The following is a 17,614-nucleotide window of genomic DNA, read 5'->3' on the forward strand; positions in this document are numbered from 1 at the left end:
TCCCACTCTGTGGAGGTGCTTGGAGAGCTGCACAACAGCAACATTCATGCCAACTTCAGGAGACGATGTGGGGGTAGGGGGGTTGGATAGGTGGATGAAAGGGGAGGCAGTGCCATGGGCACACTGCTTTTCTTCCCCCTTTTAAGAGTCCTTCAGGGAGTGCACAGGGAACACTTTTTATTGTGCATGGCCTCTGCACACCTGCATGGAAACATGGTTAAGTGACCACCCTGGCTTACCCAGGAGACCTTCAATGACCTGAACTTCAAAAAAACAGCCATACAAAAGGGGAAATTAGGTCAAATTATGAAGGACGAATATATAAAAACAACAACAACAAAAGCACATCGGGACAAAATTAGGAAGGCCAAGGCAAGAAATGAGATTAAACTGGCTAGGGACATAAAGGGGAACACGGAAACATTTTACAAATACAGAAGCAAGAGGAAGACCAAGGACATGGTAGGCCCATTACTCAGTGGGGATGGCAAGACAGTAACAGAAAATGTAGGAACGGCCGAAGTGTTAAATGCCTTCTTTGTTTCAGGTTTCACCAAAAAAGTTAGCCATGATTGGACAACTAACATAGTGAACATCTGTGTAAATGGGGTAGGTTCCGAGGCTAAAATAGGAAAAGAACAAGTTAGGAATTACACACAAGTTCAATTATTCAAGTGGGTAGGATGTGGTGAATATCCTAGAATACTTAAGGAACTGGCAGAAGAGTTCTCTGAGACATTAGTGATTATCTCTGAGAATCCGTGGAGGACAAGAAAGATCCAAGAGGACTGGAAAAGTGATAATACAGTACCTAGCCATAAAAAAGGGGAATGAGGACAACCCAAGGAATTATAGACCAGTCAGCTTAACCTTGGCACCTGGAAACATAACAGAACAAATCATTGGACAATCAATTTGTAAGTATCTAGAAGAAAATAAGGTGGTAAATAAAAGTCAACATGGATGTGATTTAAGTAGATGTGATATATCTCAACTTCAGTAAGGCTTTTGATACTGTCTCACATGACCGTCTCATAAACAAACTAGAGAAATATAGCCTACAGGAGCCTACTATAAGGTGGGTGCACAACTGGTTAGAAAAGCAAACTTAGACAGTTATCAGTGATTCACAGTCAAGATGGAAAGGTACATTGAGCTGGATCCCATAGGATCTATCCTGGCTGCAGTTCTGTTCAATATCTTCATGAATGATTTGGACAATGGCGTAGAGCAGGGGTCTCAAACATGCAGCCTGCAGGGTTATTTCCTGTGGCCTGCCAAGCTCCCCGCACCCCCCCCCAGAGTTATTTCCTGCGAGCCGCCAAGCTCCCCTTCCCCCCATTCCCCCTCCCCTCAGCGTGCTGCATCCCCGCTCCTGTGCCTACCTCCAGGTGCTTCCCGCTGCCAAACAGCTGTTTGGCGGTCCTTAGCGCTTTCCAGGAGGGAGGGCGGAGGAGTGGGGAGCCGTGCGCTCAAGGGAGGAGGTGGAGAAGATGCGGGGCTGGGGTGGGGATTTGGGAAAGGGGGTGAAATGGGGCAGGGAGGGGGTGGAGTTGGGGTGGGGACTTTGGAGAAGGGGTTGGAATGGGGGTGGGAAGGGGTGGGAAGAGGCAGGGCAGTGGCGGGGCCTCAAGGAAGGGGTAGAGTGGGGGTGGGGCCAGGGGCAGCGGGGGTGTGTGTGTCAGTGATGCAGCCCTCGGGCCCTCGTGGTGGTTCGAGTTTGAGATCCCTGGCGTACTGAGTACACTTATAAAGTTTGCGGATGATACCAAGATGGGAGCGGTTGCAAGTGCTTTGGAGGACAGGACTAGAATTCAAAATGATCTGGACAAACTGGAGAAATGGTCTGAAATAAATAGGATGACATTCACTCAGGACAAATGCAAAGTACTACACTTAGAAAGGAATAATCAACCGCACAAATACAAAATGGGAAATGACTGCCTAGAAAGCAGTACTGCAGAAAAGGATCTGGGGATTATAGTGGATCACAAACTAAATATGAGTCAACAATGTAATATTGGGCAAAGGGCAAACTTCTTTCTGGGATGAATTAGTGCAAGTGTGGTAAGCAATACATGATAAGTAATTCTTCCACTCTACTCAGCACTGATAAAGCCTCAACTTGAGTAAGGTGTCCAGTTCTGGGTACCACACTTCGGGAAAGATGTTGACAAATTGGAGGTAGTCCAGAGGAGAGCAACAAAAATGTTTAAAGGTCTAGAAAATATGACCTATGAGGAAAGATTGAAAAATAAATGGATTTGTTTAGTCTGGAGAAGGAGGGGCATGATAACAGTCTTCAAGTATGTGAAAGGGTGATAAATTGTCCTCCTTAATCACAGAGGACAGGACAAGAAGTAATGGGCTTAAATTGCAGCAACGGAGAGTTAGGTTAGACATTAGGCAAAACTTCCTAACTGTAAGGGTAGTTAAGCACTGGAACAAATTACTTAGGGAGGTTTGGATTTGCTGTCATTGGAGGTTTTTAAGAACAGGTTAGACGAACACCTGTCAGGGATGATCTAGATTATACTCAGTCCTGCCTCAGTGCAGGGGACTGGACTAGATGCCCGGTCAAAGTCCCTTCCAGTCCTACATTTCTATGATTCTGTGTTGGTGCAAGAGTTGCATACAATCTGGACCTTTGAGGGTGGGAGTAGATAGCCTGAAATTGGAAAACATGACACACATGCAAACATAGAGGCAAGACAGAAACACTCATTATTCCACCCAATGCCATATCCTGGAACCAAACATAGCTAAACACAGAAGAAAACACAAAAAATTAATAGAGAAACCAGAGTGAGGACTCCCACTGGCCTTTTACAACTAAACAACAGCACATTCAAATGAACAAAGGTCACACACACACAAATGGAACAATTGTAATATACTAAATAATGAATATCTCCTCCTTGATTGTCAGCCAGTGGCAGGTTTCATTTCCCAGGCAATGCTCCACAAATTATACACTGATTTCCTGGGGTGGGAATGTCTCTTGTTATTTCAAATTCATCCCCCTGGCCAATAAGAAGCAGCACTGAACACACAGGTGACTCCCACCTACTTCTCCTTATCCAGAAAGATGGTAGCTGTGATATGAGACTTCCAGGAATGGGGAGTGGTCAAACAAGTACAAATTGAGAGAACAAGGAGAATCCTTACTTAATTGAGAACTGTAGGGAGAAATTCTCCTTCCCTTTTCCAATGGGGACAAAAAGGATAGTTCAATCAGCCAGAAGCAAGTCTGGGATTACTGGTACCTTGAAAGGCACATGCATTCAGCACCTTAGTGTATCTGCATTCCACACTATAGCATGGGAACTTGGTGGGGCAAAAAATCCTTGTCAGAATGAATGTGAATGTAGTTCACTGAAAAAAAGTTGGTAGTAACCTTAGCATCCAAAATTGTAAGTACCCTGCTAGTTTTAGGTGATACCATGGTGTGTCTTTTAATCCCTCATTGAGAAAATAATCTGAGGCTCTCTTCATTTTCCAAAACAAGCAATGAAACAAATAATCACTGCAACAAGCTTCTGACATATCATGGTACTTTTTCAGCATGGTGTATAAACAATTTTTGTGAACAGATCCTGTTAATGAGTGCAATATCCCTCATGCTGCATAAAAAGTCAACCTCACAGTTTTGATGTTAAAGAAAGAAAAAACAAACAATTCTTACCACAAATCCCTCAGCGTACTGAAACGGAGGTCTGGAAGTGTCTTCTGCAGTTGGACTCAAGGGCTTAGGATCCGACATAGACCGCTGCATCGTCTTTGCAGATTTTGGGCTCAGTGGAGGACCCTTGGCAACATCAGCATGCAGCATCTTCTGAGGGCTGATGTCATCAGTGATGGATTTTTCATAGGGTATAAAGGCAGACTCTATAACTTTGCTTGGTGAAACAGGTGAAATGGGTGAATATAGAACTTTGGGAGATTTAGGAGGGGAAGGGACTACCTGTAATGTGGAATCTGCACGGAGATGAGATGAATAGCCTATTTCTAATGGTGTTGGACGCTTTTTATCTTTCTGTGGAGACGTGGCTGTCAAGTACTGGGGACTCTGATCTGAGTCTGTTTCTGTTTGACATCCCAAACTTTCTCCTTTGTATGTCTTCTCTGGAGCTGAAATATGTTTAATGATTTCAACCTTAGCATCCAGCCTGGCCCTTATTGAAGGTGTTCGTATCGTCCCTACAGGTTCTGTCTGTACAGAGATCTCTGCCACTGTCTGAACTGCAATGCTAGACACTTTGGAAAATGGCTTAGCTTTGTCTACCTCAGTGGTACCCTCGTTATATTTCCCAATACGAGACTTTCTTCTTGATCTGTTAGAAAGATCCCATTCATCTTGATCTTCATCATCCGTCTGAACACTTGTGTCAACGCTTTTCTTAGTTCTCCTTCTCCTGTTCGCGTAACTTCTGTCTGCACCATCTTCATCATCAGTTTGTACTCCACTGTCCACTATTTTTTTAAAACAACTGGGCTCTTCTTCCAGAGTCTCATCAAGCTTGTCATACTGACCACGCAATTTTGGCATGGAGCTCCTCTTTTTCAGTTGTTTCTCTTCTCTCACATCAATGTCCTTAAGAGACATTTCTGAAACAGAGCTTAGCATACCAGGCCTAGATATATATTGGGTAATGCCATCTGACTGAACTGTGTACCATGTTTGGCTTTGTGGAATTTCAATGCCCAACACAGAGGAAGCTGTGGTGTTTGGGTCATCGCTAGTCCAAAACGGGCCATTTTCTGTAGCAGCATACTGCCCTTCCAGAAGGGCTTGGTCTGTGCTTGTTTGTGGAGAGACAGTTCCAGAAGGGTCATAATTATACTGATATATCTGGCGAATTTTTTGCTCTTCCAGCTGCTGATGAAGCTGCTGCTGAAGTTGTTGAAATTGTTCAAGCTGTAACTGCTGCTGGGCTAAGGTTTCCTGCCTCATCATGAATTGAGCTTGTCGCTCCTCTTCTTGCTGAAATAAGAGATGGTGCTTCATGGATTGCAACTCCTCAAGTTTTTTTTGGACCATTAACTTTTCTTGTTCTCTAAACCTTTGGATTTCCTGACGTTCCCACTCTAGTTCCTCTGCAAAGCGCTGCTGCTTAAGTTTCTCAAGCTCAAGCAGTTCACGCTGCAAGTCAAGCTGCTGCTGTTTGTCTTCTTCAGGGGCAATGAGAAGTGCAACTTCATCTTCAATTACATCTGCAAAAGCTTCAGAAGCTGTAGTTAAAGCAGGCATCAAGTTAGTTGGCTCAGTGGTAATAGTTTCTATAGTGCCAGGTTGTAACCCTGTGTCAATATCAATGCCAGTAATTGCATTGTCTTTTTCAGCTGCCACTGTTGTCAAGAAACTGTATGATCTTGGAAGTGGCTGATTCTGTTGCAAGGTTGACAATGAGGACACTGAATCAATCGTTTGGACAGCAGATAAATCTCTGACAGTTGTACTGAAAATAGAACCAGGCTGTGTGGTTATGGCAAATGTGGCTGGGATTGGAGTTGCAACTGAGGAATAAACAACACCATTAGAGGATCGTAACACACTTCCAACACCATACTGGGATCCCAGAGACGGTACTATTCTTGCTTGGGAATACTGTGGTGCACTAATCCCGATGCCTGAAATCACTTGTCGAGTCTCTGGATAAGGACCAGTGATCTTGCTTGAGTAATCCATTACCTCACCTGAAATTACAGGGCAGAGTTATAGTCCAGTCCCCCAAAAGAAGGCTGCTTTGTGGATTCTGAAAGCCATCCCATCTTGATGAATTAAACAGGGGTGGGGAACTGCATGCAAATCTTCAGGTTAATGATTTACTTTAGACGTGAAGAAAAAAGCATTGCTGAACATGCAGGCACATGCAGGACCTCTGTGCAAAACACACATGTAAAATGAAGAAATAAAATACATGTATAATCCAGAATAATGTGTCACACTGTCCAACAGAAAACATAATTACAGGAGGAAAAATTAAAAAAAAATTATCCTGATATGAGATGAGGAACACCACAATTATATTTCAAAGAAAGATCTGCTGCTGTTTCATACTGACCTGTAGTGACTCTTCCAGAAGTTAGATCTACTGCTGCATCTGTTGCCCCAACTCGATAATCAAAGCTATTCTTGCTTTTGTATACAAAAAGACCAGCTTCTGATAAATTAGTGTCAGACATGGATGGTTTCATACCTCCAAATCCTCTGTACCCATATGGCCCTGAGCGATCATACTGATAATGGTCATCTCTGTAACCAAACCGATCTTCAGGCAGTGTGGCTGGAGGCTGCTGTGCTGTACAGCTACTGCCAAATGGCAATTTATAAACCACATCACAACAAACAGCTCTTCTCCCTGCAGTCAGATCAACGGGCTTTTCATCTTCTTCTATTACACTGGTGACAACTCCTGAAGTAACTTCATCCACTGTCACCACTGTTCTGTGGGATTTTGTGGTGCTAAGGTCAACTGCTCCACTCTCCATTAGCTCCTGGGATGTGGAGACATCAGTCCACCCATTTGTCATACCAACAGGAGGTACAGTAACAGGTATTGCAGTAGCCCATGATACTGCATGTGTTGAAGTACCAAGGGATAAGTTTATTGGCACTTCATCTCTACCTGCAGAGAATGCCTGGCTGCCTGTTACTCTGTATGCAGGCTTAAAATGTTTTGACGTTGTCAGCTGCAGTGGTGTTGTCATTGCATGCCCCAGATCTACAAGGCTCTCTGTACTTGATGTGTAACTTACAGCAGCTGTGCAGGTCATTATCGTTACCGTTTCTGAGACTAGTGCTAGAGAGGGTTCTGCAGCTGACACAGTGCTAAGATTTATGATAGCTGGTTGGACTGCACTTACTGGCCGCCCACATATATCACTTGACATAGTTTGTCTTCTCACATCCATGGGAGCAGCAGACAGATCCATACAGGTGTCTGTCATTTCAATATCCATTTTAGTTAAAGTACGAAGGTCAATAACATCACCAAAGAGATGGAATCTTCCATTCTCTCTACACCTAGGAGGCTCACCTATATGTGTTGGCTCTGGAGGTACAGTAATGGAGACACTACCTAAACCAACAGTGGGAACTGAGCTTTTAACCACAGACACTGTGGTTTTGGTCACCTCTGTTGTTATCAACTGTGTTACCGAACTGGGGACTGTTTCAAAAGTTGATTGTGCTGTGACAGGAACAGTGGAAAGTGTCTGCAAAGCACCTGAAACATACATGCTGTGATCTGCCATATTTTGAATCTCCATAGCTTTCATAGATGGAGTAAACAGAGGCTGCACATTTTGGGGGAGCTGTTCCTTAGAGGATGATCCAAAAGGCCAACTGGTAATAGCTTGACTAGTTATAGACTCTGTGGGAGTTCCAGGTTCAGATGGCAATGTGATAACAACATAGGTTTCCTGCGAGGGTTTGGTCAGCCTTGGTGAAGATTTGCTAGAGTGTGGAGACAAAGGGGACGTAGGGGATGTGAACTTGCATTCTGCTGAAGAGACCAAATTCAAAGTCATACTTGTCAATGACAAACCTGTTGGTTTTGGCTGTTTCTCTGCTGGCTGATGAGCAGCTGTTGGGAGCTGAGGAACTGCTGGCTTAGGAGCAATGGGAGGCTTAGTTACCTCAAGGGGCCTGTGACTGAACACAAGCCCCGCTGGAATTAAGGATGGCTTGGGTGGCACAGGAGGTGGTGTCGGGGTGTATATTTTTGGGGCAGATGCCACGTTGTTCTTTAACACCTCTGTGGCCTCTCTGGCTATACTAGTAACTGAAGGTACCACTGCAGGAGCTGTTGTCACTGGAACCTTAACCTGTGTCTTCTTTTTGGGATAAATAGCTGGCTTTGGTGGAGGAGGCGGAGGTAATGGTAGGGGAGGCGGAGGTGGTGGAGGAGGAGGGGGTGGAGGTGGTGGAGATGGTTGGGCTGAAGAATCCAAAGACGAGCTTCTAAAAAATGAGAATACTTTGGATGTTACAGTAGGAACTGCAGAAGCAATAGATGGTAATGCAGATACTGTGCTGGTCTTAGTCGTAGCATAGGTAGTAGATACAGAGGATGTGACTGGGGCTTGCTCTGATGTTATACACACAGGAGGTTGGTCAGATGCTGCCTCAGCCAAGTTAATCCTTGTCATGTCAAACACAGCTCCTTTGTGTACATCCTCAGAAAGTACTTTATCAATACCAACATCAGCTGTACCTTTAATTTTTCTGGCTGTGTCTTTTTCTGGTTTGGGTGAATCAAAGGTAGTGGTGTCAGAAGCATATTGCTTGGGTTTTATAGCCGTAGTTGTGATGACAGAAGGTGCATCTTCAGGCAAAGAAATTACACCATGATCCACACTTGCCATATCTGTGGATACAACTGTCTTTTTAGGAGGCACAGTAACAGGTTCATAAGGTGTGCTTATTTCAGAATGTTCTTTTGTGAAACTTATGGGAACTTGAGCTATTGCACTGATACCTTCAGAATGTACTAATTTACCTACAACATCTGCTATGTCTACATAACCTGCAGTTGTGCTATCTATTCCAGTAATAGGTGATGAGCTATCAGTGGTACAAATTGAAGATGTAGATGATGTTAGAGAAGGTGTATCATAAGGTAAAACTGATGTCGCACTTTCTGATGCCTCAGAGTATGTCAACATTGACGTTTCGTGTGAAATGATTTCCTGAACTTCTCTGGCATAATCTGTTAGGTATTCATCTTCTATTTTTTCTGTAGTAAAGTGCTGAGTTATTTTAACATCTGGAATAGAAAGCACTGTGCTGCTGACTGAAGCTGTATCTGAAACTGTCATAGGAGCACTTGACACTAAAGATTCACCATCCACTATATCTCCAACTATAAATACGGTTGTATCTGGCGCAGGAATTAAATCAGATGTCGGCTGAGTTGGACTGGAGCCTGGCGTTAGCTGCATTCTTTGTCGTTTCATAAGCTCCTCATAAGCAGCATCTGCATCTAACAACTGCTTTTCCTCAGTGGTGGAAGTTACTACACTGTCAAGTACAACTATCTCATGACTTTCTGGTATAATGTAAGAACTAGACACAATGTCTTCTTGAGGCACAATTGAATGCAAAGGCTCTACACTGTAATAGTCTCTCTGTCGATCTACAATTTTCTGCATAGTTTCTTCATAAATCTGATCTGGAGATTTTATTTTTTTCTCTCTCCCTCTCTGCTGAATAAATTCACTACTTTCATCTTGTCTCATTACAAGATTAGCATCAATAGTTCCATTATATGTGTCCTCTACTAAAGATTCATAAATATAATCCTCTATTAACATGCCACCATATAAAGAGTCTTTTTCAAACACTTCTTTTTCATTTGTACTTTGAAATAGTTTGGATTTATGGGATTTGTGCATCATTTCCTCATATACCTCTTCAGCACTTTTTAATGTTTTTTGGCTACTTTCTTCTTTTAGGACTCCAACAGGTTGTTCATCTGTTGGAGAATATAAAGAGACAGCTGTAGGCAACTTATAAACCTTTTGCACTTCTATTATTTTTTCTGGGCTGATTTCAAATCCTTCAGGATCTGACTCAATACTTGGTGAATATTCAGAACAGGAAGATCGGTGCAGCTCCTCCATTTCTGCTGCCTGTCGTAACTCTTCTGTTGGAGATGCATCTTCAATAGGAGAAAGATTACTTGGTGGGGTCTTTGGACGTTCCCGTCTTCTCTGTGCTCTTAGTTCATCTTTGTCTTTCTTAGATTTTTTGCTGGAACTCTTTCTTTGCTGCTGTTCTAATTCACGTTGTTTCTCTTGTTCCTTTAGCAGCTCTTCTTCCTCCCTTAGCTCCTCTTCTTCTGAAGAGTCTTCAATGGTGGGAAGAAGTGGACCATGTGACCGGTGCCTGGCTTTGCGCTGCTGTTTGCTTTCTCCTCCCATTTTTTTGTGACTAGGACTGCTGTCACTATCTTCATCAAGAGATGACACAGATGTGGGAGATGTACCTGGAGTAAAACTGGAGGCATGCAAACTAGAAGACCCTTCTCCCCTGGATCTGTCTTCTGGTGAATCTGTAAGACTCTCCATCTCTAGCTCTGGCTCTTCATCAAAATATAAGCTACCCTTCTGTGGTTCAGATTCCTCAGAATATGTATTTGTTATTGTGCTGTTGAGTTCTATTGTTTTGAAACGTCTAAGGCCTCCACCTCCTCCAGTTACAGTGAGTTCTTCACTGTCTTGACTTTTGGTTTCCCTATATTTTGGTTCTGGGCTTTCATCAAAAGTTTCATCATCATCATCATCATCATCATGCCACGAGTGACGTCTTCCAGCATCCTCATCATAGGTTGTGCTACTTTTTCGCATCATCCTTCTATGTTTTCCAGCTGTCCCTTTAGCTTTGACTTTCACTTCTTCCTTCTTTTGGCTTTCAGTTACACTGATTTCTTTAAGCTGGTTCCTAATGAATTCATCATCTTCAGAACCTGAGGCATCTTCATCAGCACTCATTTCTATAATCTGTTTTCGAATGAAGTCTTCATCATCACCTGATCCTAGACTGTCTTCTCGTTTGTACTCATCACTACTTGAAGAGCCAACACTAGTTCGTCTTTTTCTCCTTGGGACAGGTGAGTTTTCACTCTCACTGCTGTCTTCTACAGAATCATAGCGTTGCCTTCTTGTTGATATATCATCTACTGCAGCCGTCTTTTCCTTATAGTCTTTCTGAGTTGGAACACTTTGTTTTCCATCTTCTTCAAGACCTTCTTCATCTTCTTCTTGAATGTCTTCCAGATCCTCCTCATCTGAACTGTAAGGTTCTGGAGTCATTGGCAAAGGCTTTGTTCTTTGTGGATCCTTTGTTTGTTCGCCATATATACCGTAAAGGTCTTTGGTCTTCCCAGACTCTTCCTCAGCAAGTGTATTTGCCTGAGCTTCCAAAATTGATAGAACTGTACTTTCCAACTTGGCAAGATCTGAGGGGCTTGAAGGACTGCCTTCTTGCAAAAAAGTATCTTTTTTAGAAAGTTCCTTGAGTAAATCTTTTTCATCACTGGGGATAAGACTTGGAATTTCACCAAGTGAACTCGATATCCCATCAGAAGAATACCCAGTGTCACTCAGACCTTGTGGACTTCTCTGTTGCTGAGAGATTGATGTGTCTGATTTGTCAACCTCCTGCTCCTAGAAAATAAATATGTATATATATATATCAATTCTTAATGTTGCCAGGCAATTACATACAAGGCTTTTTCTCAAAGAAGAGTTAATGTCCCCATTATGATAAGAAGTATTTTAAACCCGAAGAAGAACAAACCATAAATTAATGAAACACTAATTTCGGTATGCAAAGCTCTTAAAACATTTTAAAAAAATCCTCAAATTATGAGATTTTTTTTTCAATTTAATCTAATTATGCTTTGCATGACAGTTCACACAGGCAACTGATTTAATCATGTTAGGTGCTTAAGGATGATCTTTTATTTTTAAACATAAATAAATACTGTAGTCCTCTATCTTTCAGAACACTTTCTAATTATAGTCTGTTGCATAGTAGTAGATGATCATTGCAAGGTTTTGATGTGGTTTTTTATCACATTTAGTTTAAATGTGGTTTTTTATCACCTAGGATACAAAGCTGACTAAGTAGTTGTAGATATAGTAGAACAGGGATTCCTATATCTCAGCCTGCAGCATTTCTGGCATCTACTGCCTTCTTTCCCGATGTAATCTCCCATTCCCAAGAATAACCTCACCTGCCAGGACGATGGGCCTTTGGTTTCTGCCTCACAGTGCTGAACTCTCTAGCATGAAGCAGAATGCATGAGATATTGAAGTGAGTGAATGGGATCTGGAACACCACAGAATCTACTGCCTGGCAGAGTGCACAAAAATTCAACTGGAAGGAATTTTCCCAGTACAGAAGCCGATGTGCTCTAGGTTCCTTGGTAATGTAGGTAGGTGCTGATGCTAGAAAAATGGAGTCATAAGGAGAAAAACAGGAAGGCCAGCCAGTGATCTGAAGAGAAGAGAAAAAAGCCTACGGGGCAGACACACCTAACTCAAAACCAAAAACAACCCAATCTTCCCAGTTGTAATAGCTTTCCTTATCACTAGTTAAAAGTCCCTGACTACCATCCTAACTTCCAGAACTTTCCATACATGACCAAGTGCTTGTAGCCCCCTTTCAAGGTGACAAAACCACCCATCTATCCCTTGTGGCAATACCTTCACCCCAAGGATCCCCCTGTTTCTGAATGAGACTTATCCCCCAAACTCTCTCCCCAAACATTCCTACACCTCTTAGTGACACCCCCAAGCCACCTCTCCATCCAGCTAATAAAATATGTCATCCTCCCCTAAATGACAGGCACCCACCCTGCCTCCTAGCTGACAACATATCTCACTTTTCACTGACAAGTGTCCCTGCCTCCACTGGCATCTTGAAAGCCACTGTCCAAAAGCCTCCTGCCCCCCATGCCAAGACAAGTTCATTACACAGGTTTATGCCTTCAGTAAATTACTAAGCAATATTCGTCGCCTGTGCTGACAATATTGGCCATCCCTGGACTATAGCAAATGACTGATTTGAAGGTTTGTTTTGTCTACTTATTTTATCAGAAAAAAGTTGTTTTTAACTGAAACTTATTGTGAAGCAAATCTGTTATTGAAATGGGGTGAATGGTTACTTTTACTATTACACTTACATTTACCTTCAGATCTTTTTAATTATACAGAGTTTATTTGCAATTCCATTAAAAAACCGCTTGTAGAAAAATAATTCTTATTGCCAATTATTAGAGTTTTGATGATTAATCAGGGTGAGATTTTTAAAATTATTATGATTTATATTCAAGGCACGTTATCACTGTGCTGGATGTGTTGTGTGTGTATAGATACTCTGTGCTAAAACAACTACACTATTCATCCTGTATATTAATTAATGTTATATTAATACATTGGTATCAGTCTCAGCTACATTGGAATGCTTTATTGTACACTTTGCAAAGTTAGGTATTAACCTTTAAATTAACCTCTTTTTACCAATAGCGTGTGCCAAATATCTGATATCAGGACCGATGCCATTGTATTTTCTAAGGCATGTGCCACAAGAAGTACTCACTTCTTTTGGTTTCAGAGTAGCAGCCATGTTAGTCTGTATCCGCAAAAAGAAAAGGAGGACTTGTGGCACCTCAGAGACTAACAAATTTATTTGAGCATAAGCTTTCGTGAGCTACAGCTCACTTCATCGGATGCATTCCACTTCTTTTGACAATTCTGGTGATAACCCTGACACTAAAATGCTATTGAGAATTTATCTATTGGACTCCAAACATTTTTTGTTCAGTAACAATTGGGAAATCAGTATGACCCAGGACACCATTTATCTCTCCTTACTCAGGGAAAACTACCCTGGAAATCAACAGGCCCTTAATGACAGCATCACATCTAATCTTCGTATAAGGTCCACACTAAAGTATAACTTTTTAAAAAAAAACAGGTTTGCCTGTTTTCTTTCCTTTTTCCAACAAAGCAAGCATTTAAGGGAAATTTTTCAGAGCATGTCTATGTCCTATTTTAGCCACCTGAACTTTTCCATGAGGTTCTCACATCTAAGGTATATCTGCACTTGGAGATCGGGGTGTGAGTCCCACCTCAAGGAGACACACTCGTCAGGGCGCTGATTGAGCATCCATGCTAAAAATAGAGTGTAGCTGCAGCAGTATGAGCTGCAGGATGGGCCAGCCACCCTCAGTACGTGCTTAGGGTCTCCCATGGGCTTGTACTCGGGGCAGCTATGCCTCCTGCCACTCGCACTACTGCAGCTAGATTCTGTTTTTAGCTCTCTAATGCGATGAGAACTAGCATGACTATACCTCCTTGACACCCCCAGCTCAAAGTGTAGACATACCCCTGAAACTTTATACCTCCTCATTCAAAATCTACCTGTAATTATTTATTTTAGCTTTTATAAGATAGAGGCTTACATGGATAAATTTTATGAGATATTAAATTAAAACATTGATCATGATCAAACAGACTCCTAGGGCTTGACTGCCTCACTGGGTCCCATTGGTGAAAGCCAGTGGAACCTGGGCTGTAGGTTCCTGGCTGTGGAAAGTCCTCCCAGAAGGGACAGTCGCTTCTGTTTTGCTGTGATCTGGAGCCAGTAGGCATAGACCAGAAAGGATGAGTGGTCAGGGCAGCCAGGAGATGGATTGATTCAAGCCCATCCCCTTGTAGCTGCTGCTGTCAGGGCTATCTATGGAGTCCAAACTGTAATTTCTCCCTGCTATCCCCTGACAGAACAAGCTAAGAGAGCTAGAGGTATTTCTACTGCCTGTCATTCCAGGGTTGAACACCGCCAGTCCAAGCTCTGCTGTGCCCTTTGGTCCCTTGCCTAGAAACAGCCTCTCTTATAATCACTGTGTAACAAATGAGATGACAGCTTATAAACATTTAGTCTCTAATCCACAATAAGCGTTCTTACTGCATTCTCTGCACAGAGCTCCCCTTGCTACCAGTGGGAGCTCTGCTCATGGAATTGCGCAGTCTGTAATAGGGTCCTGCATTGTGCAGAGGAGTTCCACACTGCACAACCGGGGAGCAGAATTTGCTCTAAAATATTAAGGTGCTTCTATTAGTGATAAGACTATATGTAATGAGATTTTTAAAAATCTACTATGGGAGGAGCACAATTTACAAGAATTTATTTTATGCCTTACGCCCATGTGTATAGTTGCGTGTCTGGTGATACACATCATGCAAATATAATAAGACACATCATAGAGTTTTGAGGCAACATACATCTAATTTACCTGTGATGTACCATTGCATGCCTCATATCACTTCTTACATTCAAGGAAATTATAATTGTCGAACAACTGTTTTAGATGAATGATGATATTTGAAGGAAAATACCGTGCGCGCGAGGGCTATGTAGGTGGGATGGTGAAATTACTGTTACCACTGTCAGAGAACAACATTAGGTGCCTGAAGTTGATGGCAAACATATAACTGCTTCACTGTCACAACTAGGAGGGACTCAGGTTCATACAGTCAAGCTCAGCAGGCCTTCCGGAATGGTGTACAAACCTATAGGGCCTTCCTTCCATAAGCTTGCCAATTTAAACCCTGCTTAAATTGCCAATTTAAACCACAACTCAATGGTAACGTCTTTCTATTGGCATAGGACAAGATTATTTTTCCATGGAGTTGGAGGCTACATTTTCAGTTTTCATTTTCATTCCTATGAATATTAAAGATGTGTAGGAGGTACCTATATTACAGCAACAAAACCCTCTGTTTACCACTCTAAACCACTACAGCCTTAGAGGCAGGTATGGCCGAACAGCTGGAGCAGTTAACTGAGACTCAGGAGACCTGGGTTCTCTCCTTGGTTCTGCCACTCACCTGCTGGACAGTCTTGAGGAAGTCACTTTACCTGTGTGTTAACTAGAGGTGGTGTGTCTGTTACCCAATCTGTTAAAGGGGGATGGTGATACTGCCTTCCTTTGATAAGCACTGTATAAGAGCTAGGTATTATTAACTATTTCCTGCGAGTTTTTCATTTTCAAAATCCCCCTTATTCTTACATATTTATCCATCACTCAGATTCTGACAATGTTGTTCAAGGTATCTCTTTATAATATTCCCTGGTATGGTAGGAATGATATTACTAAGTAGAGAGGGTAATATTTAAATGTTTTGTGACTAAATTGCTTACAGATGTCAAATTATTTAGATTAAATTAGAATATTGTTCAAAAGAAAATGAATGTTTAAAAAGGTATGCTATATACATTTTCTAAGACTGAGTCATTCTTACAAGGATTAAGAACAGACCTGTGGAGAGAATGGAAACTCTATTTTGTTAAAGAGTTGGAGATTTAAAAATCTATTTTCGTTCTGATTAGGAATTAAACCCGAAAAATTTGATATTCTCTGAGAAATAATTTTTTTAGAAGAAGTAGTTTTGGGTTGGTAAAAACCTTTTTTTTAAATAAAATATAATATAGTACAAAATAAAAAATAAATCATAACAAAAAGACATTTTGAAAGGAAAAAATTGCAACATTTCGTTATAACTTCAAAACAGGATGTTTCAATATTGTTGGAACTTTTATTCAATTAAATGAAATTCTGGCAAAATTGATGCAATTTTTTAAATTGTTTAAATGTCAACAGAACTGAATTCTCCAATGGAAAATGTTCTAGTCAAAGTTTTTCTGAATCAGGTCTAATTAAGAAACAATGAATTACTAGCAAGACCAGTGGTTGTGAAAGATTTTAACCAATGAGAAGAACATACACATTTTGGCAACTGTATATTTGCTAAAAGAAAAGGAGTACTTGTGGCACTTGAGAGACTAACTCACGAAAGCTTATGCTCAAATCAATTTGTTAGTCTCTAAGGTGCCACAAGTACTCCAGTTCTTATTACTGACTCAGTGGCTTTGGGCAAGTCCTTCAGAATCTGATCCAAAGCCCAGTGAAGCATTGCCATTGATGTTACTGGGCTGTGGATGAGGACCTTAACCTCTGTATGGGTATGTATATGTTGCAGTCGGAGGTGTGATGACAGCACGTGTAAACACACCCAATATAGCTTTAATCTAGCTAGTGCAAGTACCAACTGCAGTGAAGCTGTGGCTGCACAGATGTCAGCATGGGCCAGCCACCCGTGTAAGTACCCAGGGTTCCAGCTGGGCTTGTACAGACCATGCTGAAGCCTGCTGTTGTGACTTCACTAATGATACTCACGCTAGCTTGATTAAAGCTAACTCGGATCACGTGCTGAAACCACGCACCTCGGCTGCAATGTGTGTTTTAATTTCACTCTCTGTTAAATGGGAATACTAATATTGATCTATCTCATGGGAATACTGTGAGAATTAATTAATGTTTGCATAGAGATAGCAAACTGCATATAGCAACTGTAAGTGCTAAAATTTATTACCTTTTCACTCAAATCCCTACTTTAAAAATACTTCTTACAGAAATCCTTTAAACTATTCCTCTCCAAAATTCATTTTAAAAAATATTCTGCACCGCCTGGAGATTGACCTGCACCAAATCAAGAGGTGTAAATGTGCAATCTACTCAAATTGTTATATTCTGTTTTACTTAGATTACAAGAGCCCTGGGGCAAGATTGTATCTCCTGCCGTTTGTTGTACTTCAGAGAAAACATTAATGGTGTTCAATAAATAACAATAAATTATCATAATTGCTTTTAGGAAACAAAATAACAGATGTACAATTTATTTCCTCATTGGTAGAAACTAAGAAGGATTTCCCCGGTGACCAAAGAAAGAAGGAAAGGAAAAAAAATAATGTAATCCTTGCTTTTAAAAATTGGTATTCTTTATAAAAATGTGTGTTGTTTCAAAGAGTTCTGGTTTTAATAAATAATAAAATAACAATAATAAAAATTATATATATAAGTAGCTCCTTTCATGTGTGCAACTCCAAATGCTTTATAAATATTACCTAAGTAAAGGCCAAAACTTCACTCTGGTAATGTGGAGTACATATTTATCATCATATTCATTTTACAGATCAGTAAAGTGAGGTACAGAAGGCTAAATCCCATTCACCATATTCATTCCAGTAGTCTCCTTGATT

General features: G+C 41.4%; 1 protein-coding gene across 6 annotated transcripts in view; it reads right to left on the minus strand.

The window, feature by feature from the left end:
* PCLO (piccolo presynaptic cytomatrix protein) overlaps positions 1-17,614 on the minus strand; it is a 522,276-nt gene that overhangs the window by 267,651 nt on the left and 237,011 nt on the right. For all 6 annotated transcript variants that reach the window (XM_074942561.1, XM_074942563.1, XM_074942562.1 and 3 more), the window contains exons 5-6: positions 6,066-11,172; positions 3,686-5,697 (exon numbers count right to left, since the gene is read on the minus strand). In XM_074942561.1, the coding sequence (XP_074798662.1) occupies positions 3,686-5,697; positions 6,066-11,172 (7,119 nt within the window). The remainder of the gene's footprint in view (positions 1-3,685; positions 5,698-6,065; positions 11,173-17,614) is intronic.

The sequence above is a fragment of the Natator depressus genome, chromosome 1 (genome assembly GCF_965152275.1).
Source record: "Natator depressus isolate rNatDep1 chromosome 1, rNatDep2.hap1, whole genome shotgun sequence".
Lineage (NCBI taxonomy): Eukaryota > Metazoa > Chordata > Testudines > Cheloniidae > Natator > Natator depressus.